This window comes from Puma concolor, chromosome A3 (genome assembly GCF_028749965.1).
Source record: "Puma concolor isolate L17-30 chromosome A3, mPumCon1.1.hap2, whole genome shotgun sequence".
Taxonomy (NCBI): Eukaryota; Metazoa; Chordata; class Mammalia; order Carnivora; family Felidae; genus Puma; species Puma concolor.
In genome coordinates this window covers 1,116,082-1,138,562 of record NC_141669.1, presented here as the reverse complement: position 1 = coordinate 1,138,562, position 22,481 = coordinate 1,116,082, and the positions used below count along the sequence as shown (strand labels likewise).

The window sequence follows — 22,481 nt, the reverse complement described above, 5'->3', positions numbered from 1 at the left end:
GAGCTGGAATAGAGTGGAGATTAGGCATGATTGTCTTCCGGCCAGGCTTATTTCTAAAAGCAGAGGGGAACTGCAGAAAAGGGAAGCTAAAGAGAAGTGGTGAGTGGCAGACAAATAAATAGGAGCTAGACGGACAGGTCGCAGGTCACCAGCAGGCGAATAGATGCACGCGCCTGCCATCCGATGTCGCGGCTAAGTGCGGGACAGCAGACATGTCCCCAGGGCACCGCTTCGCTCACCTCGGGAGCCCACGCGCGGGAGATCCCAGGAGGAATCCGCGTCTGGGTTCTGCACTGGCCGAAGGCAGGGCTGTGGCTGGCGGTGGAGCCGCACGGTCACCACGTCTCTCTGTCCGGCAGAACCCCGACATGGAGGTGGACGAGAACGGGACTCTGGACCTCAGCGTGAACAAGCCACGGCCGCGGGACAGCTGCTGCCCGGTCCTGACGCCCCTGGAGCCCATGTCCCCCCAGCGGCAGGCGGTGATGGGTGGCCGGTGTTTCCAGCTGGGCGAGGACGACTGCTGGGAGCTGCCCGTGGACTACACCAAGCTGAAGCCCCGCAGGGCGGACGGGGGCGACACCAGCGAGGCCCCCGTACGTCCCCCTCACCTGCCGGCCGGCTCGGGGCGCGGGGTCGGGCGTCAGCGGGCACCCGCGGGATGACCTCAGCTGACTGGGGCTGACCACGCGCTTCGTGGGCCAGGGAGAGATTTGTCACTAACACCGATTCGGTGACACAAACCACGGGTTCTTTCCGAGCGTGAATTTTATTTCCCAACAAGTGCGTTCAGTCACAAACGATTTCTCTGAGAAAAGACGTCAACAGCCAGCCAGCCCGTCCCTTTTTCTGGGTGACATGTTGCTACGATGCATGGTTTTCCCTGCAGATAGAGAATCCTAAGGAGAGTGTTAAGTATTTAAATGGTTAATTGTGTGCTGTTAATTAGCTGGCTCTTTGAAGCGAAGGCTCGTGCCTATTCCCAGAGAAACCTAAAATATTCAGAAGAGTAATATTCCAGCCCTGAGAAGTCGCTTTAGTATAATCGCCTAAATCTTCCTTGGCTGCAGTATTGCTAAAACAGCTATGTCGGGAACATACTTCTGAAGTACGGTGACCGGAAATTGTAGCTTTCCTGTGGAGACCTTCCTAAGCCAAATGGCACAAAGTGCAGAAGCAGTTACCAGTAATTTATATGGAATGTATTTTCAGCATCCCCAGACCCCAAAAATAACCTCTCGGGCTTTTCTCAACCCGAGGACACTTTGCGAAAGGGAAACGGCCTGAAACGAAGCCCAGGTGCTCACCTCTCAGCGGTCGGGGCCCTGGAGCCGGGCGCTGAGACGCTGCTGCGTGGGCCCTCGGGGGCAGGTGCGTGCCCGTCGGGGCGGCTCGCGCGGCCCGGGTGCAAGCCGCCGCTCCGACGGCCCTCCGCAAAACCAACACTGAGCGCTATTGCGTTTCTCGCCTCTTTTCCTAGAAGCACGAATCCTCTTTGGTTTCTTTCTGTTAGCAGAAGCAGGTACTAATGTGGGTCTTTCATGAGAGCAAAGTGGTGTGACGTGCGCTTTCGCCAAGTGGGGGAGACCTGTAGTCACAACGTTCACACTCAAGTTCCCCAAGTCGTGAAAATAGCCTCGAAGCTGAGAAAAGAAGCAAAGAAAAGGTTGTTCTTTATTGTCCCGGCTTTGTCTCCAGTGTTCAGTTCTGAAAATTATGACATCTTCTTTAGTCACTGGAAAATGAAAACCCTTTTTGAATACAAGAGGGAGACCACCATCAAAGCAATAGCTTCTTAGGGAAACAAGGTAGTGCAGAAAAAAAGGGAACATTAGCTATTTGTAAGAATTGGCAGAAAAGGCACCCGGTTATAAGGCCATTTCATCTCAAAGCCTATCGTCTTTATTCTTCAAAAATGATTAAATTTGATTAAATTGAAGCCACGCGTTGCCAAAGAATAGAGTCTGAGTGGCAAAAGCTAAATTCCAAAGTATTCTTTTCTCTCCTACGGTGTTAAATCATTACCGCCAAATAAGGCGTGATGGTTGAGTCTCCGAATTTATTTTAATTAAAATTAAGCCCTCCTAAACCGACAGAAGTGTTTTCATCAAACAGACCGTCCCAGAAGGAAAAAGTACTCGCGAGCATTCACGAGACACGTTTGCTGAGTACTGCCATCTATAGGCATTTCTTAGTTAGCGCAAGGGGACCCGCTTACCCAGGAGGAGACACTTTCCGTTGAAAAAGAAAATGTTGCATAAGAGTAACTGAGAACCACAACATTAATCTCAGTTGGTCTTCCCTCACCTTGGGACTTGACGCACGCGTGCAGAATGCTCACCGATGGTCGGAATAACTCTCGTTCCAGAACACGTGTAGGGTCAGTGTTTAAGCTTAGCAGGTCAGTGTCGGACACGGGTGCCGGACAGCAACAGGTGCTTGCTGGGCACCGAGTGAGAAAGGCCAACGAAGAAACAGGGTCTCTGGTTTCCGAACCATGTGTCTGTCCCTCTTATTAGTACCCCAACAGAAATATCGAGTGAGGCCCTGCCCCCCGACTGGTGACCGTGAATTTAGAAGTTTAGAGCGGTAGGTGAGCGGCTACGGTCCGCTCCGAAAGCGATAGTCTTTGAACAGAGCCCCGCTCCGCGCTTGCGGCAGGGGCCTCATCCGGACGAAGGCGTGGAATACCTTTAAAGGGACAGCGGTGGGAGGGGAGGAAAACGCAGGGGCGGCCGGCGCCCCAGCGGGACGCATCTGCGGTCGGTCTCTCACACTGTCGTCCGTGCGGCCCTGAAGCTGTGTTTTGCCCGCAGCCGGAAGACTTGGACCCATTCCAGGAGGCTCTGGAGGAGAGAAGGTACCCGGGAGAGGTGACCATCCCCAGCCCCAAGCCCAAGTACCCCCAGTGCAAGGACAGCAAAAAGGACTTAATAACGTAAGCATAACTCCAGGCGAGATGCCTGCTCTTCTCGACCGTCCCTTCCCTTGGCTTATTTTTAAAAACCGATCTGTACATGCCTTGCCGTTTGAGCATGCGACGTTCGCAGCATATAAATGTCTCAAACTGCCAGTTCAGCGGAGCGAGAAGCCGCGTGGCTTGCTTGTTCCCAGGACGCTCTGTGTGATGGAGACGCCTTCTACCATTTGGTCCGTGCCGTTTTTTGCAGCTTCCCTCAGGGCGCTTAACCCCCTCACAGACATTGCAGCTAAACTGGAAACAATGAAACTTTCTTAAAGTTTTTTTTTTTTTTAAACCTACTTACTATTTTGGCTGTTTTTGTTTTTGTTTGGTGGCAGATGTCCAACACCAAGGTGTGATGGGAGTGGTCATGTGACTGGTAATTACGCCTCACATAGAAGGTGTGACTTCATTTTTTCTCATGGTGGATTCTGTCTTTTCAATTTATTGTTTTCAGCTTACCTCAACAATGCTGTCAAAGTAAAAACGTCGAATTACGTGTCAACCCTCTAAGTGCTCTATGTTGACCTATAAAATCGTGCTTGATTTACGTGTTGTATAGTGTCTTTTACATTCGGATAAACCACCTCGATTTGGAAAATTCTTTACAAACATTTAAACCAAAGAGCGCAAACATTTCGTATTCTTTTTCAAAAATCGTTTATTAACAGACCTGTTTTCTTCAATGAAGACGTAAACGTACGCCAAGTTAATTATACCAAAAAAAAAAAAAAATTCAATATACAGCACTTGCCCCATCGCTTTTCTGCATTAAACTTTTTAGTTTCAACTTTATGTTGTGTTTGTCCGGGAGCGTAAGCTGGCGGGAGCCGCTACTCACCTGACTCTCTGGCCTGTCTTACAGTCTGTCCGGCTGCCCCCTCGCTGACAAAAGCATTCGAAGCATGCTGGCTACCAGCTCACAAGAACTCAAGTAAGATTTAACGAAAATCATTCTTTTAAAAATCTCTGCACCTAGTAGTAACGAAATGGGTGTGTCACATGTAAAGGAAAGTGTCTTTAAGAAAATCACCTGCGCCCGCAGTGCCTGGACAGCACGCACGACCGGGTCCTCGGGATTTCGGTCACCTTTCCGCACAGTCTCTCTGCCTCTTGCTTCTCATTTGTCTCTAGCTCTCTCATGCCATAGCCTTTCTGTCCTGAATTTTCTCAGGCATAAGTAGTTTCTCTCCTGATACGCATGCACACGGAAAGGAAGTTTGACAGAGGTACTCAAGCTTTTAGGAAATGATTATAACCTAAAAAATGAAAAACTGGTTTTTTAGCAGTCACTAGTTAATACGATCATTTAAAATATGGGCATTTAAATAGCACTGATGACAAGAACTCACCACGACAGTAGCCAATTCCCTAGGCATGCTGTGGTCATAGTTCCAAAGACTCTAGGACAGCGTCACCTCACCGATGGGTCCAGCCAGGAGCTCGCCAGCACTCAGGCACACACCCCTCCAGCCGCTCGCTCTCCCTCTCCCCTGTGCCTGTAACTCTTTCTATATCTTAAGCATAAATCTCATCACTTACATTTATTTCCCCAGACTAAGTTTTCTCTTCTTTGAAAATGCAGAACCACATTCAGTTCCGACACAAGTTTTGGAAGGAGTCAGTACAAGTCATAGAGAGTGCGTGAAAGTCTCCGGCGCTCTGATCGGAGGAGACACAATTCCTTCTCCAAGGATTCCACCCCACACCTGTCCCACTGTGCTACACCAGGGCTGTCTCAGAGTGCAGGGCTCTGTTTCACATCATGTCATTTTTTGCAGGATCCCTGTCCAAGGCCCTAGCGCCATAGATCACCTGCTCATGTTCAGTGACCTCCTGAACTAGCCCTTCCGTCACGAGACTCTTGGCGTTTTCTTCATGGCGTGTAAACACCCGGAGGGCATCCTCTTACTTAACGGCTTTAAAGTCTAGTGTCATCCACGCAGTGCCTAATGGACAAATAGCTTTTAGAACCTCAGAACGGACAGGTGCAAGAACACCTCAACCCACTTTGTTAAGACATCCTTTCTCACAGCTTAAAACCGTATTTCCCTCATGATCAAAACGTGACTAACTGCACATGGAACGTGGCCAACACATCAGACCATGGCACCTTTCCTTTGAATTTCTTGATGAGGAATGCTTTGCAAAGTCTGGCATACGTATATGCAGTTCCAGCAGGCCAGCCGTAAACAAGAAATAGCCTCTGCACGGCTTGTATGTAGGACTGCTTCTAAGTGGTTAGCGTCTCCACACCCCCAGAGGCCAGAGTAGTTTTCTGAGGGACCTAGGTGTTGTGGGTGTTCATCCCTTGACTTTGGGCTCGGTTTACGCTGCCCCGAAGCTCCGAGCATAGCCGCCACTTCTCTGGCTTCCGTCTGCACTGTCTTCTTCTCTTTCGTCTCAGAAGGTGGGTGAGGGTCCTCGCCATCCGCGTCTTCAGAGGCAGGCGGTCCGCCCTCCTCGTCCTCCAGGGCAGTGTTGGAGTGGTCCGTTCCCTCCACGCTGCCTGTTCCTGGATGAGAACTGATCTTCAGGGAGTGATGGCCTTTTCCTAATTGTGGTTCATCTGAAAGCCACGCTCATTTGTCAGCGTGTCTTTGCAACAACTAAATGCCATTTTGAGCGATCCTTTCTGGGAAATCTAAACTTGACCAGTTTTCTAAAATGGCCCATTTTTATCGGTGGATCTTCAAAACTACGGGTTCCAATTAAATGTCTGCTATAAAAACTCCAATATTTCAGCGACTGAGTTTTACTTGATGATAAGTCTTTCCCTGTAGCGTCCTGTAACGTCCTGTAACGTCTTATTCGATGACACCCCTCCACTCATTACCTTTAGTCTGAGTCACGAGGGCCTTGGGGATGGCTTTTCCCTGCATAGGAGCATAGGTTGATTCCTTAAAGATCTACAGCAGCTTTCTCTAGAACAAGTCACGCACCTGCCCCCTCAACAGATCACATACATCTTCAAATCTTCAAAAGGTTTGGTCAGTCTGTGCTGCGGCAGCCGCTTACATGACAGAGTGAGATCACACCGTCCATTGTAGGCGCACAATTCTACTTCTTCGTAAAGACCTTAGACGGGAGGTCCCACTACCCTCCCAAAGATCCTCTAGTGTGGAACTTTCTGGAAATGTTCCTCTTGTCACACTTGACACTGAATTTTGGTTGTTGGCCATTAACAGGACGTTTCTGATCATGGAAAGATGCGTTGTGCCAGATAAACTCTTGGTCTTGGATCTTCAAGCGTCTTAAACTTCCTGAGACAACACTTTGCTCCGCTCTTACCCAGGGCAACACATTGGGGATAGTCTTTAAAAGAAGTGGGTAATTTTATGTCTAATTATGTGCAATATGTAAACTGAGAATGTATTAAAATGTAACCTGTACGTGAATACCATTCGCCCTCTTCAAGGGCTGCTTGCCCTGGTCCCCGGCCCGTGCAGTGTAGACAGCACAGCGTAGGGGCTCAGGAGGGAAGCAGGGGTGAGCCCAGGAAAGCCCGCGTGCCACGTGCACACACTTTTGGGCCGATGTGCCGTGTGTCACATACACATCCTGCGAACCTGCCTCACCGGCCGTGACACTCAATGGGACCCCAGGCTGAAAGTAGGGGGGAGGATAGATAGAATTGTTCAAATCAGAGACTTTTCGGTGAGGACTCTGCCTAACGCGAGTTCTCATTCTGAAGGGAAGTCCCCTCTCTAAAGATTTCATGGCCAAGAGGACCCGAAGGGACCAACGGGGAAGAGCTTGGAAGCCGCCTCACATCGCTGTTGGCCTCTTTCCTGCGAAGCCGCGTCCTCCCGCCGGGAGCCGTCCGCTTCCAGATGCGCGATCACTGTAGACATGGGCGGCATGTAGGTGCCGTAGCCGTCTGAGCCTCCAATTCGAGCCAAATCAAAACCGATTTCAATCAGAGGCAATTAGCTCTAAAAACGGGCCCCCAAATTGGCTTCCATTTATACTTTGGTTGGCCAAATTTAGATACCTCTTCATTATTTGGATCTTTCTCTTAGCAGCCCCCGTCCCTGCCGCTCGTGAGCGTGGTGGGAGAGGGGGTTGTGGGGGCCGCTCACCCGTCCTTCTTGATGCTGGAGCTTCTGGTTCAGCACCATGGGGTGGGGGCCCTGCGTTTTCCTGCATTTCCCGGCGTCTCTGGGCATCTGTCCTAGGTACACAGGAATTGTAACCCCTACATATGCCACAATTTATTTAAATCAAAGAATTAAAAGTTTGAATTTTGGCCACGGTATTATTTTGCTTTGCAAGCCGCTTGTTTCTAGAATGTTCTAGGGCTGGTTTTTTTAGGCAGCAGGAGGATTATTTACTGGGGTCTGATGCAGGCGGCTCGTCCTGAGGCTTCTGTTGTCCGGCATGCACTTTCCCTGGGCACCAGTTCCCGTACGTAATCCTCAGTTCTGTAATGGTTTGTCTTCACGGTTTACAAAAGGGAATGCACAGGGCTTGGTGAATCACAGCTGCCCTCCACGCGGGCCTGGCTTCTCCCACGGAGGGGCGGCCACTGCTGTATGAGTCCAGCTTCTTGGTGGTGGCAGGGTCGGGCAGGGCTGTAGCCCCACCAGGCCCCTGGTGCGAGAGCAGAGCTCTGCCCACTGGGGTTGAGAGGAGCTCGGGAGCCCCCCCTCCCCACCGCACCTACAAGAGCGCAGCTGATGGGTTGGCGTGTCCCCTGCCCAGGGTGCCTGACGGTTCACAGAGGGCCTCTGCACACACTGCCCCGGAGAGAAGAGCTGGAGGGGTTCGGCCCATTTTCCGGGTGTGGACACTGAGGGATGGGTGTTTTGGTGGCTAGGCCTAGACCCACGGGCTGTAGGGGGCAGTGACAGCGCTCAGACCGAGTGGGTTTTGCACACGGCGCTGGCCCTCCTCAGATCAGGGGCAATGCAGTGGGAGTGGACGGCTCAGTCCCACCAGCAGCCCCACACGCACAGCAGCCACTCCCCCCAGCCCCCCAGGGCTGCGCTGGAGACCAGCCAGGACTGCTGACCTGTGCACACGCAGCACACACAGCTCGGGTTTTGTCCGGGGCACGTGCCCACCGCTCCCCCTGCAGAACGTACCTCAAGCCTCAGGGTGCGACAACTGTACAAGGTCTAGGACGTCCGCTTCCCAGCGGGTTCCGAAAATACCCAAAGGCACACGTTTGGCTGCACGTAGATTTTCTTATGTTATCGTAAGTAGGACTGATTTAAAATAAGTTAAATTTAGGAATTATAGGTAAGCACATTGTAGCAAACCGAAAATGAGAATGTTTGAGGATGACTCCAGGCATACACAAGCACACACACACAGATGAATACACAGACAGGTGAGCACACACGGATGTACACACAGATGTACACAGATGAACACACAGACAGGTGAACACACATGGGTGAACACACAGATGTACACACGATGTACACACACAGAAGAGCACACACAGATGAGCATGCACACAGATGAGCACACGGGTGAACACACATGGATGTACAGACAGATGAACACACAGACAGGTGAACACACACATGATGAACACATAGATGTACACGCAGATATGCACACAGATGAACACACACGGATGAGCACACGTGGGTAAACACACATGGATGTACACACGGATGTACACAGATGAACACATAGACAGGTGAACACACACGGATGAACACACGGATGAACAGGGATGAGCGCACAGACAGGTGAACACACACGGGCGAACACTCAGATGTACACATGGATGAACATAGGTGAACACACAGACTTATATGCAGATGTACACACGGATGAACACAGATGAGCACACAGACAGGTGGACACACATGGATGAACACACAGATGTACACATGGATGTACACACAGATGAGCACACACAGATGAGCACACGGTGAACACACATGGATGTACACACGGATATGCACACAGATGAACACACACGGATGAGCACACACACGGGTGAGCACACACGGGTGAACACACACAGATGAGCACACACACGGGTGAGCACACACAGGTGAACACACACGGGTGAACACACACGGGTGAGCACACACGGGTGAGCATACACATGATGAACACACAGATGTACACGTTGATATGCACACAGATGAACACACACGGATGAGCACACACACAGGTGAGCACACACGGGTGAACACACACAGATGAGCACACACACGGGTGAACACACACGGGTGAGCACACACATAACTGAGCATGCACGGGTGAGCACGCACACGGATGAGCACACACACAGGTGAGCACACACATGATGAACACACAGATGTACACGTTGATATGCACACAGATGAACACACACGGCTGAGCACACACACGGATGAACACACACGGGTGAGCACACACACATAACAGGTAAAGCAAAGCTGTGTGCTCCTCAGCTCACGGCTCACAGAGACTCTCGCTTACGGGGAGGACAACCAGAGTAGCCTCCACTCTCCCGGGAGCACGGACGCTGCCACGGTCAGCACCACGGGAGGGGGCTCGCTGCCCCGCGTCCTGGGCTCAGTCTCTGCGAGGGAGCCCCCTCCCCACTTCCTTCTCCTGGTGGTCAACGTTACGCCCAGACTGTGCAGTGGGCATCCCAGGTGTTTGGACGTGGGCGTACATCTCGTTAACCTCACCGGAGGTCATCCACACGCACACCAACCAAAACAAAACCGGAAGCAAACTTCAGTGTCCCATTCCCTTTAGGAAGTGACCTGTGCTTTCCAGAAGCACACCCGGGGCTCTCCGGCAACATCTGGGATGCAGTTCGGGTGTTTGCGTGGGCCTCACTGTCGTTCGGACTTGGTGCCTCAGTGTCCTCCCTTGTGAAATGGGACCGTGCTGGGAGCAGGCACGTAGAGGACGCTCAGTGAACATTATTATCAATGCACAAAAATCACATAGCTCTTTTTAAAATTTGGGTTTTGTGAAAATATTAACCAGAATTGAAAGGAGGAGAATGTACAAGTTAATTGATCATTTACTGAATGACTTTGTATCATGAGAACCTTAAGTCACCCCGTAGTCAGTGAGTCTCTAGGTGTGGAGGACATCACGTGTCCTCCAATTCAAACAGGAAAGCCCCTGCTGGTGACACTGGGCAGGAGGTCCGGGGAGCCCCTCTGGAGCCTGTAGGTACGCGCGCATCACTTAACGCACATGCCCAGGCTGTCCCCGCGCTTGCCTCTGGCTCACAGCCTGCAGCCCTTCGGAGGGGGGCAGTCTGGACCCTCCAGAGACTTCTGGATGGGAGCACACACCACAGCATGTCCACGAGCCAGGAGCCACACTGCTTCATTCACTTATTTATTTAAACACCTGTAATCGGTAGTCGGAGAACAGATGCAGTGTCTGCCCTCAAGGAACTCACAGTCAGACGTTTTAGATGGACCTCACTTCCGGATTACTCACTTCTCTTTATAAATACGCAGCATACTTGGTGCACCAGACAAAGGAAACATTATTTTCCTTACAATTTCAAATATTACAGTTTTACAGGTATTCTATATATGCGTACACGTTTACATAGAAGATATGTCATTAATGTATTCACACACACGTGTGTGTGTGAACCTATAGGCTTTGTCGTCCGTGGTTTCAGGCCAGGATTCAGAGCTAGGCACGCTTCCTGTCACAGAGCACATCAAATTGTCATTGGGTCTGCTTCATATGCTATGTCTAGTTGACTCTGGCCTCTCGCAATTCCCGGGGGTTTGGTCTCGTATTCCTGTCATGCCTGGCCCCGCTGGGGTGATTCTCAGCATGGACCTCCCTTCAACATCACAGGAGCCCCACATTGGCACTGAGTAGGGCAAGAGGCCAGCCTCCTTGGGAAAGACGTGTGGCCACTAAGGACCGGGTTCATCGGCCTTTAATTATAAATTTGAGGTTTTATTTCAGTAAACACTTCACTAATGTACAGTTCCCCGGAGCAAAATGAACAAAATTGGAAATACAGTAGATGTTCCTTCTGGGAAATTATTGACAAGGATTTTGGAGGACACTTTTTCCTGACAATTTCAGGAGAGAGAACCATTCTCTTTGGTTTCTTTCTTGATTAGAAAGACGGACCCCGAAGGGCTGAAGTATCTGCAGGTGGACCCAGGAGCAGAACGGCTCACAACCCCACCTGCCCAGGTCTTTATCCCAGAACACGACCTGTGATCTCCCGGGAGTGACCGTTCAGGGGAAATCCCACCCGCCTCCTTACGGGGGGTGCAGTTCTGCGGCTGCCTGTTTACAGAAAGAGGTACAACCCTGGCCCTGGTGACTGCCATTTGGTTCTCCGCATGGCCAAAGTCTCCAGGCTCCACAGGTGCTCAGTAGTGTCCTCTCCCCGCAGTTAGGAAATAGTGGTATGTGGTCGGCCTTCCAGTAGAGTCCATGAAGATTGTAATAGCGTAAAGACGTGAGAAATCCCAGTCTTGCCTGATTTTCTTTTTAAGAAAAAAATTTTCAGTGCAAATAGTTTCTAATAACCAAACGAAAATGTAATTCGGCTCTGCGAGATGAGTATTTCAGGGCCGTCCAACAGAAGTCTTGGGGAGTTGGAAATGTTCTAGATCTGCTCCGTCCAGATCTAGGTCTGGACGAGGTCAGACAAACCGAGGTCTGCAGCCGCAGCCACACACACCTCCTGGGCGCCGCACCGCGCCCTGGCCGCCAGGGGAATGCACTTTCCAGGGTGTCCATTTTGTCAAAGCTAATTTAAATGTCACAGCTATCAAGCGGATGTCCATATAGGACAGTGCCACTGAGAACCCCAGACTCGGTTTGTACTGTTCTTTAAAGATATTTTTTACCATATTCTAATAAACATTCAGGAATATTTTATTCCTACAACTGAAAAGCTTATGACTCTTTTTAGCATCTGGGTACTCAACATTTTTTAGTACTAGGCCATAGACAAATGGAGGGGAGGTCTTTTTATATTTACATACTGGTCTCTTTTTTTAATTTAATGCCATTTGTAGACAGATTAGAATTAAACACGATATAAATTTCACAGTGTAACTTTTCAGACTCGAATACCTGCGTGTTGCCTGGACCTCACTGTTGTGGGCCATGAGAGCAGCATTCATTAGAAGTTAGGAGAAAGTATGTTATGTTATTTAAAAATATATTCCACTTTATTACTTTCAAACTTGTACAGAAATTCAAATTTCATTAAGCAGATGTTATCAAAGAGAGATCCTTAGGCCACCTTCTTCAGTGACTAAATAAACCTGGCTTATAATTAGCAGATACATTATTAACACTTGGGGCTTTAAGGTTGTTAGAAGACTGTTTGCCATTAGTATCTTAAATATTTCTCTTTCAAGCCTGCTTAGACCATTCATTAGCCCGCTGTTAGAGAGCTTGCTACACAGAGGGGAGCGTCAGTCCTTCCCTTGTTCCAATTACGTTAGCGCCTGCTTCCTGAATGCGTCATTACAATGCCCTTTCCACAACCCGGGTTCACACAAGTGACTTGTTTCAGCCAAACTTCATTCTCAGGGCCCCCAGAGGGCCCTCTTTCTCTGCTCTCGCGCTCGAGGACGTGGGACCACGAGACCCGGACGTGTGCCCTTTCTGCTCTGGCTCCCAGGGCAGGTGTGGGAGTGGCTACTTCTCATCTCCTTGGTCCGTGTTCCTTGTTTTCTGCTTCTGTGCTCAAGTCCTGGCGGTGCTTCCCGCGTACGTCCATTCCGTTCAGCTGACAATGTGCGTCACGTGTAAGATCACCCTCTCCCGGGACAGAGGTATCCTCTTACGTCAGATGGGGACATGTGCTCTTAACAAGGCAAGGAAGGCTTTTATGGGGCGCCTGGGGGGTTCAGTCGGTGGAGGGTCCGACTTCAGCTCAGGTCATGATCTCGCGGTTCGTGGGTTCGAGTCCCGCGTCAGGCTCTGTGCCGACGGCTCGGAGCCTGGAGCCTGCTTCAAATTCTGTGTCTCCCTCTCTCTCTGCCCCTCCCCCGCTCATGCTCGCTCGCTCGCTCTCTCTCTCTCAAAAATAAATAAAAACATTAAAAATTTAAAAAAAAAAGAAAAAAACAAGACAAGGAAGGTTTTAGACATAAGCCACCGGAAATTGAAAAAGGAGGGAAAGAAACCCTGTACCTTTGTCTCTGTACTGCATCTGGTAAGACTTTCTTCAACCACAATCTCTCTGTGATCCTGAAACCTGCTTTTTTGCTCAACACGTTGGTCGGGTAATCTTATTTAACAGCCGCATCGTATTTCTGGGTGGGGAGGCGTTTCTGTGGCTTCCATTCAACACACAAAGCAAGAGCAAACCCCCAGCGCCGGGAGTCCAGATGCCCGAAGCGTGCACCGCCCACGGGGCGCTCTTCCTCTGGGGACTAGGGCAGACCCCTCACACGGTCAAGGTCAGCGGGGGTGGACTGCAGATGTGAAAGTGCTTTATGAAGTGCGACGGCATATTCTGCACGTGTGTAGTTTATTTCATAGAAATGACAACTCAAGTATTCTTGTCTAAGCTTTAGAAAAGGACAACAGGCAAAGTCTCACGTTGCTCACGGTGATTTGCTTACAAACGCCTGCTGCATGAGACCACTGCTCCGGTCCCCGGCAGGTAGCCAGCGACCCCACTCCCTGTCCTTCCCTGCCTCCTGATAGTGGGGGAAACAGCAGGAGCACAATGCCTGCACACTCAGAAGAGGAGCAGCGGGAGGAATGTTCTGGAATGTGAAGCTTGGCTGCAGGGGTCAAGTCCCACAGGGGCTTATAAGGGCTCTGAGTTCCCTTCTGAGTAAGAGGAGCCCCCCACCCCCCACCACCTGCACACTGGTGACAGGATCTGACGTGTTCCCACAGCCACGCCAGGTGCCACATAGGGGACAGCGTGAAGTGTGGCAGGAGGCGCAGGGAGGGCGGGCACAGGTCTCGGTGACAGTCCCGGCTACAGGTGGTCAGGAGCAGAGCAGGGGTGAGAAGCAGCCAGTTCTGGGCGTTTTGTGGGCAGAACGGCAGGTTTGCAGGGGGGATTGGACGTAGGCGTGAGACGCACCCAGAGGCGCCCAGAGGCTGCCCTCTCCTGGGGCTGCGGCTGCAGGGGACACGTGGGGCGGGGGCGGGGCAGGCGGAGGTCTTGTGGGTGCCCGTGCCGAGGGCTGCACGTCCATGCAGGACTCCGGGCGAGGCCAGAGCAAGCGTGGGGCTCTGGGGGGGGACGGTCGGGCGCTTCCACGGCGGGCTAAGTGACGCTCCAGGAGCGAGTGTGGACAAAGAGAGCAGGGCCGTCCTTCTCACCCACGCGAAACCCAGCCGGCCAGGCTCCTGGGCTGCTACCTGCTCCCTCATTGGCAGGAGGGGCCCGGATGAGCTGATCGAGTCCTGGAAGGGAAAACGGTTACAAAGCTGGGAAGTCCTGTCACAGATAATCTCCCTCCAATCGTCCGGCTGACCCCAGAGGACAGCATCCCTCCGTCCCACCGGCAGGAAACGGCCCTGAGCACGCGGGAGCATAAGAGGTTTCCAGGTTACAGACAGTGGCGCCTGCAGACCTCACCGAGAGCGTGTGCTTAGCAGGTTGAGACTTCAAAACTCAAAACTGTACCGCTGACTAGTGAAGACAGTATGACTTTGTGGGGATCATTGAGACAGGACTCCAGTGACGAGTTTTCCGTAGTGCGTGATCAAAGAGGCAGGACACAGCTGTGAGGGCAGGCGTCCTCTGGCCGGAGGGAATCCTTGGGCCGGTGGCGCTGAGGCACAGGGGACGCGTTGGTCGAGAAAGAGTTAAAATGAACGTCTGTGAAGATTGTTCCTGGGCAGCGGGCTTCCACTCGTGCCTCAGGGGACCTGCCCCCAGGCTTCCCCGAGACCCCGCCAGCACAGCCTTCCAGGCAGGGGCAGAAGAGCAGTGAGGCCGGCTGTCCCTGGGGAGCTGGGCCTTTTTGGGAGAAACGCCTTGATGGGAAGGAAACACCATAGATTCGCATAGATTTGCAGACCGTTGCACCTTGAGGCTTAAGAGATCGTTCACTGCATATTTCTTCTTGAAATAAGCATTCACAAACGTATGCACAGTTCATGGCACAAGGAATACGTGACCCTTGTGGCACAGGCACATTCCCTTGCAATGACCTTCCCTGACCTTGTGCCCACGGAAGCCCGGCCACGGAACGAGGTCAGCCCTTCCCAGAGTCCCTGAACGCACGGACAGACCGCTCCACACCCAGGACCCGGCGACGCACCGGCCTCTTACTACGGCGATGACGCCCTCCCTCACGCTGTGGGTATTTGGTCACCTGTGTCGTGCATGGGAAGGGAGGCTCCTGGAGGGTGTGACCTGGGCCCCCAACGTGTGGCCGCTCCCCTGCAGCATCCACGGGCGTTTTGCACGTCGCTGGGCAGCCAAGCCGTCAAGTAAATGAGTTCGTGAATGAGTCAGAATCATTTGCTTGTACAACGGACCGTGTAAGGAGCCCGGGAATCGAAGGGAGGCTGCTGAGTGGGGTCAGTGCTGGTCGGTGGGGTCAGCAGGCGGCTCGCTCTGAGCTCCAACCTCCCCCTTGCGACGGGAGGCCCTCTTGCGAGCTGACCGGGGAAGAGTGAGCCTGGAAACTCTGCACCCTGAGTGGAAAGGCAGGAATGGCGTGTGAGCTTCACGAGGTCCGCGGGGAGCGCGGACGAGGCCACCGTCGCGGTGAGTGGCGTCCGTCGTCGGCTGCTCCAGGCTCGTGCAGTCTGTCTGGCCTCGCGGAGGTGCACGCGGGTGATACGGCTGCAGCCCCGTCCCCCGACGCAGGACCGCCTGGAGACAGAGCAGAGGACGGAGAAGAGGCGTCCCTTCTTGGCCCCACTTGCCAGCTGAGGGTCCCAGGACTCACTGCAGCAAGTACACGGAATGTGTCCGTGTGCACCCGCTTACGCACGTTTAGATCTCGTCTTCAAACAAAAACGACTTTACCTGTTGCCGAGCCCTGGGCTGTTCGTGGAGGGACACAGGCACAGGCCCGGTTATCTGGGGCGTGGGCCTCTCCACTGGGGCCTCTGAGGGCGCGTGTGTGGCTCCTGACGGGTGGCCCAGCCCCCTCTCTGCTTCCTTCTTCCCGGCCTGACAGCCTGTCGCTCCTCCTGGTCCCGAGAGCACATCCCGTGGCCCCAGCCCCTGGGCCGCCACGGGCCACCCTCTCCCACGCCCGAGACGCTGACTTAGATTGAGGGTAGGAGACAGTGTCCCAGTTTCCAGTAGGGCGTTTTTAGGCCACATAGCATTGAGCACACGCTCCCCTCCAAAGTGTATTCGTTCCTGAGGAAGTATGTATATTGATGTGTACGTGTTGGATTTTCTGTGTTTGCTTGTTCTCAGTTAAACGTGTGATGTGTCAGCTCAGTTTTCCTGGCCCGGCGAGGCCCCACACGTGCACTTAGGGCCCCTCGAAACCCGCCGAACGGGCGTGCGGACGTGGGCAGCCCTGTCCACGCCCGGCGCCCACTCCCACGCCACACCGAGCGCTGAGAGCACTCACCTGAGCCGTTCCTTTCGGTCGCCGTGATTAATTCTGGCTCTTCAAAGGGGCGCTCAGCTTTTCTCGGTCACACCTCCCTCACTGTCAGAATAATCCCACGGCGACGGGAAGCCTGGCTTCTCCCTGAGGTGTCTCTGCACTTCTCCTTTTCATGTCCTGACAGCAATTTCTGCCGTTGAAAACGCCCGTCTCTGGCTTCTCAGCCCCAGGGATAGCAACTGGAGGGAGTTTCTAGGCCAAGTAGAAATAATTAAATTGGGGTTAATGTTTCACTCCAGGTAGTTTAGATCTATTTGTTTTCCTTAGAAAATTATTTTTTAAATCAGGGTATTTTAGTGCATTCACAGAGACTCCTCAAAGGCCCAGAGACGTTGAAATGTCCCCGGGTCTCGAAGAACGGGCCGCGGGAGACCGTGAGCACCGGGGGCTGCGCGTCCTGGACGTCCGGAGGGGGGGTGGTTGGTCCGGCCCAGCGCTGCGGGGGCGGGGGCGGCCAGCAGGCTTAGCGGTGTGGACCTCCGCCCGGGCCTCCTGGCTCCCGACGCACTCCACCCCCACACTGGGCCGCCTTCCGCAGACGCTGCTCACCTCTCTGATCCCATCCACAAAGTGGGGCGGTTCCGGCACCCCCCTGGCAGTTCGTTACCAGGACTGAGGAGTTTGTGTTTGTCAAGTGCTCGGAAAAGCACCTGGTGCCCAGAGAAGTCGACATAATAATACCTGTTAATGAAAGAGCGAGGTCTGAGGCGAGACAGGGGCAGGAGCCAGCCCGCGGCAGCCAGGTGGGTCGGGCCACGGGCTCGGGCAGGAATGAGGCCGACTGAGCGGGGGAGGGGGCCCTGGAACGAAAAGACACAGGCAATCGGCGCCCGAAGTCTGACCCGATTCCAGCGACGAGCGAGCGAAAGAAAACTTCTTACATTTCAAACTCCAACAACCGAGATCAAAATATTTCAAAGATGAAAGGGTTCCATTTTCCTAATATGTCTTTTCTCATTCTTGTCTGATCTGGTAGCGTTTTAAACACTTTTATCAGACTTGCAAATCAGGCTCAAAACCATCAACTGGAGGTGTCCGTCAGCCTATCAGACTCCCCAGCAGCCCCGGTCCCTCGGCGACCCCCCCTCGGCTCCCGCCTCCCGCGCCAAGCCGTTTTCCCAACTGGCGTGTTCCGATCGTCCCATTCTCCGTCATTTCTTTACTTGTCCAACTATCTCGGATTCTTCCTTCAGTTCTCTTGCCTTATTTGGATGACACGCATTTCAAGACGAGAACCGCTTAGAAGCAGGCCTTTGTTATTCAGCGCACAGCCTTACGGGTCAGAGCAGCGCAGACGACCTAGAGAAACACGCTTCTCTTTCCTGCGTCCGTAGACCTAGGCCAGACCCCGAGCCCACTGCACCGCACGTTAGATTTCCGCTTTCCCGGCCGCACGCTAGTTACCTCTGCGCCAGGCAGAGCCGGGAAAGACGGTCTCGGCAGGAGCCCGAAGCCTCCCTCTGGCCAAGCCGCGTCCCGCCGGGCAGCGCTGAGCAGGCTTCCCCCCAACCCTGACCCCGACCCTGACCCCCACCCTGACACAGACAGGTGCGCCCTCAGGTGGGCGGCCATGTGGCTGGGCCCGTGCGGCGCGGGAAGAGGGGCTCCGCCTCGGGTCAGACGGGATCGTCTCAGACCCACCCCGTGTCCTCGCTGAGTGGCCCCCAGCAAGTCAACCAAAGTTCTGAACTTCATGTTTCTTATTTGGAAAAATCAGGATCAGGTGCCCAGAGACTTTCTGGAATCACAGCTTCACTCTAAGTCGCCCGGGGCCTGGCCTCAGCCCCTCCCGGCCGCCCTCACGCAGACACCTGCGGATTTCCAACTCACTAAGGGTTAAAGGGTAAACACAGAGCAGGACTCAGTTCCACCCCCGAAGTCAGCTGATTCTCAGTTCCTCCGAATGCTGGCTTTCTGCCGAGGTTCAGTGACACACTGTGGGGAATGAGCCAGGCCTGGAGGTGGCCGAGATGCTGGGAGAGCCCGTCTGCGGTGGCCCCCACGGTGGCCCTCTCTGATGTCCACCCCCTCTCATGGTCCGCCAGAGGAGACTTTGCGATGCCTTCAAAATACGCAACGTGCCCCTTCCACTGCTGGCCAGCGGAGAAGGGCTGACCGCCTGAAACCCGCCATGGGTGGGGGTTTCTGCTCCCACGCGGGGACCACACACTGACCGTCTGCGACCTCTGAACGTGAGTTCTGCACTTGGACCACAGCTGCGGAGCTGTTTCCCACGCGGGCAAGACTCGGTCCTGTCTTCTAACTAGAGGAGAAGTCAGTACTGACCAACACATCCACTGTGCTGAGCCATAAGGGAAAACCCTCCTTCCAGATCCTGCCCAGAACCTTGGCGCTCACGGTGGATAGGACCCGCCGACCTTGTCTAGCGTTTGAGCTCTGCTGGTGCCCTGGTCCAGGAGAAAGGAACACACTTTCACCTTCTTCTGAAATGTGTGCTTTGGTCCAGAGACAACTGAGGAGACGACCAGAGACCAGAGGCCGAGGCACGGTTTCGGCAGGACGCGGCGCCTCCACACGCACCCGCGCCTGGAGCCCCTGGGAGGGCCATCTCAGACCTCCGGGTGCGGGTTGTCGTGACCTCTCCACACCCCCCGAGAGCAGGGAGCAGCCAGAGAGGGACCAGTCCCCGCCAGCAAGCACAAGAGTCCTGTCACGCTTCCTCCCACTGGCGGGAAGGGGCAAAGAGCCTGATGAGCCCCGGGAGCTGCGCACCTTCCCGGCAAAGTAGCGGGTCTGCGGTGGAGCAGGGAGCGCGGTCGGCGGACGCCCGCGGAACATACTCGGATCGCTACTGGGTAACCCCATGAGCGCCGCAGGGGCTGACCTACTCGTGCAGAACGAGAACCCTCCGTGTCTCCCTACTTGGTCTGAGAAAATGTGACGCGAGGGCTCATCACCCTTCGAGAAGCCAATTGGACATTCAACGGATGACGTTTCTTTATTTTTAACGGACTTAAAATGTAAAGAGCCGATTAGGCCAATGCCTCCTTTCCTGACAAAAGAAATGAAAACCCTTGTGCAGTGATGGGAAAACCCAGGCTCCCCACTTTCACAGACTGGTTCACGTTCAGGTTTGGCCTCTTACGCACTGGGCTCGAGACGCCCAGCGTGATGCCCTTGCCACCAGGCTGCACCACCTTCCCTGGACCCTGCTTCTAGACACGTTTTAGTCCCTCACGGGCTCACACACAAAACTAGCGAGGCTCCTGCTTCGTGTTTGGTAGCGTGTGCTCAGGGACTGTGGCGCATGCGGCCCTGATCTACGGTTTAGGACAGCGAAATGCACGTGACCCGAGTCTCCCTGGCGGCCCCGGGGGCATCCTGGCTGCTGGGGAGCCTCCTGAGGCCCCGAGGGCCACGGTTCACCAAGCACTGAGGCTGGCGTGTGTATCCACAGGGCTCTTCATCCAGGTGAGAGACCCTTAGTGCCCGCTGAAAGGCCTGCCCTGCCCCCCCACCGCCCTCCGTGCCCTGCTGCTCAGAATGTCCTGCGCATTATAGAACCTGCAGCAGGGCAGGGGGGCGGGGAGGGGGGTGGGGGAAACGGTGGGTTGCCATGGCAACTCACTCCTCACCCAGCGCCCCCCCACCCCATGACAGGTCTGCCGGGGGTGGGGGTGAGGAACGTCCTCCCCACCCCTCACGGGCCTCTGAGGAGCCCCCTCGCGGGACATTGACACTGGCCCTGTCTTCTGAGCCAAAGGACGGCCCCCAGAGACCTTCCCGCACAACGGCTGCTGACACAGGAAGACTGGAAATCACCAAAGCCCCTTGACCCCTAAGAGATTTCCCAGCTATAAAAGTTGTCTTTGTTTTTCTTTCTCTTTTCCCTCCCTTCCTTTTCCAGAAAATCTTTCCTAGTCCTTTTTTTTAGTTTTTTTTAACGTTTATTTATTTTTGAGACAGAGAGAGACAGCATGTGAGCAGGGAAAGGGCAGAGAGAGAGGGAGACACAGAATCTGAAGCAGTTCCAGGCTCTGAGCTGTCAACACGGAGCCTGACACGGGGTTCGAGCCCACGGACCGCGAGATCATGGCCTGAGCCCAAGTGGGACGCCTACCCCACCAAGCCCCCCAGGCGCCCCTCCCATTCCTTTTTTATAGCTTACATAACAGAGATCATTTTTATTTAAATTTTTTTTTTCAACGTTTATTTATTTTTGGGACAGAGAGAGACAGAGCATGAACGGGGGAGGGGCAGAGAGAGAGGGAGACACAGAATCGGAAACAGGCTCCAGGCTCCAGGCTCCGAGCCATCAGCCCAGAGCCCGACGCGGGGCTCGAACCCACGGACCGCGAGATCGTGACCTGGCTGAAGTCGGACGCTCAACCGACTGCGCCACCCAGGCGCCCCAACAGAGATCATTTTTAAATGTGAATCTTTTCCTAAGCAACACCCTTTTGGTGTTAGGCAACTGAAGTCTCCGTCAAAGTTCGCTGTGGAACAAACATATCTTAACATTACTTCCTTCAAACTTGGACCCAAGGCTGCTTTCGCTCACATGGAGATGGACGGCGTTGACGCTCCCGCTTCCACAAGCAGCAGACCCCGTAGCTCTGACTGGGCGCGGGTGTGTTTCTTGGCAGAAATAGCTGCACCTGAAATGAGCAGGGAACCTCCAGACTCCACCGCCCGCGCCCTCATGCAGCAGCGACACCACCCAGGACCACGACTGCCACCTGTCATCGCCCGACGTCCCCTGCTGCTTCCTCTCCGCGGGCAGATCCAGATGCGCCCAAGGACCGGATGCCTGTCTGGACGTGGTGGCTGGGAGTCGGGAAGGCCCGACTCGCTCACACCGGCTCCAGGGACGGAGGAAACCACACAGTGTCCACGGGGGCACCCACGTCACCATCGCCAAGGCAGGGTGCCCTCGCACATGGCGTGTGTGTGGCCGGCCAGGGTCACTGCAGGCCATCCCTTCCGACCAGAGCCCCCGGCCCGGACGAGAGCCCCCTCCCTGATCGGACGGCACCCGGCTGGGGTGCGAGGGCTCCTTCCTCTGCTCCCGCTGGGACCCGGCACCGTAAGGCCCTCCCCTCCCGTCCCCTCGGACCCGCCGCCACCTGCTGCCACGTGTGTCTGCACTGTCCTCTCGTCGTGGGCCCTCACTCTGCACGTCGTCCGACCTTCCCTCCCCGCTCTGAAGGAGCCCTCTTCTCTAGACATCACCAAGGACCTCCTTCTGTGCCCCTCCCCTCCCACCGCCCCTCTGGGGACCCAGTCACCCCCCAACCCACCTCTCCCCTCCCACCACCCCTCTGGGGACCCCAGTCACTCCACAAGCATTGGCTTTGCTCCCACACCTGCCCCACGTTCCCGCGAGCATGCCCCTGTCTGTGACGCACACAGCAGGCCGCCAGTGGGTGGGAATCAAGCCTCTTTGCCACTTCCTGCTGTGAGCACAGTATGAGCATCTCTGGGCCTGTGTCGTCTGTGACCCAGAGCACAGGGTGTTCGTGAAGAGCAGGCACACAGTCAGAATGTCCACGGCGACCTTCCGGGCCCACAGTGTGGGCCCACAGCGTGATTGCCGAGGGCCCGAGCGCCTGGAGTATCACCGGTCGGTAGGAGAGGCTGTCCTCGTCGACCCTCCCTGGAGAGCCACAGAGCGCACACTGTGCCCCCGGGAATTGAGATGGGTGCAGGGCGGTCACCTGTTTCTCCACCAAGTGGGGGACGGATGGTCAGCAGCCCCCAGGACATGAGGATCTTTGTAGCCCGGCAGGTCATGGAGCTCTGAGTTCCTGGCTTCAGCTCTCACACCCCCCAGGGAGCCGAGCACTCGCGGGCAGGTTTGGGGGCCTGAGATAGGCAAGGCCCCTCCACCTCCAAGTCGACTTCCCGGCAGGGGTGGGGCTGCACGCACTGACCTGGGCAGAGTCCCCTTCAACACCCCCCAGCCCCCCACACCCAGACAGCACGGTCCCCCCTGGGCAACCCGCTGACACCCCCTCGGGGTCCTCAGGCCA

General features: G+C 54.4%; 1 protein-coding gene and 1 long non-coding RNA gene across 15 annotated transcripts in view; one reads left to right on the top strand and one right to left on the bottom strand.

Annotated features, from left to right (window-relative positions):
* Positions 1–22,481, top strand: part of MYT1L (myelin transcription factor 1 like) — a 427,914-nt gene that overhangs the window by 358,833 nt on the left and 46,600 nt on the right. For 13 of the 14 annotated variants that reach the window (XM_086699913.1, XM_086699905.1, XM_086699917.1 and 10 more), the window contains 3 exons: positions 360–596; positions 2,817–2,938; positions 3,828–3,896. In XM_086699913.1, coding sequence (XP_086556039.1) covers positions 360–596; positions 2,817–2,938; positions 3,828–3,896 — 428 coding nt within the window. Of the gene's footprint in view, positions 1–359; positions 597–2,816; positions 2,939–3,827; positions 3,897–6,656; positions 7,218–22,481 lie in introns of those variants that run through there. The other variant, XM_086699920.1, reaches the window with a different exon arrangement.
* LOC147582181 (uncharacterized) lies at positions 10,264–18,376 on the bottom strand. The gene is made up of 2 exons (XR_015248823.1): positions 17,038–18,376; positions 10,264–16,680 (listed from the first exon to the last, which is right to left on the bottom strand). It is a non-coding gene; the product is annotated as an uncharacterized LOC147582181 (long non-coding RNA).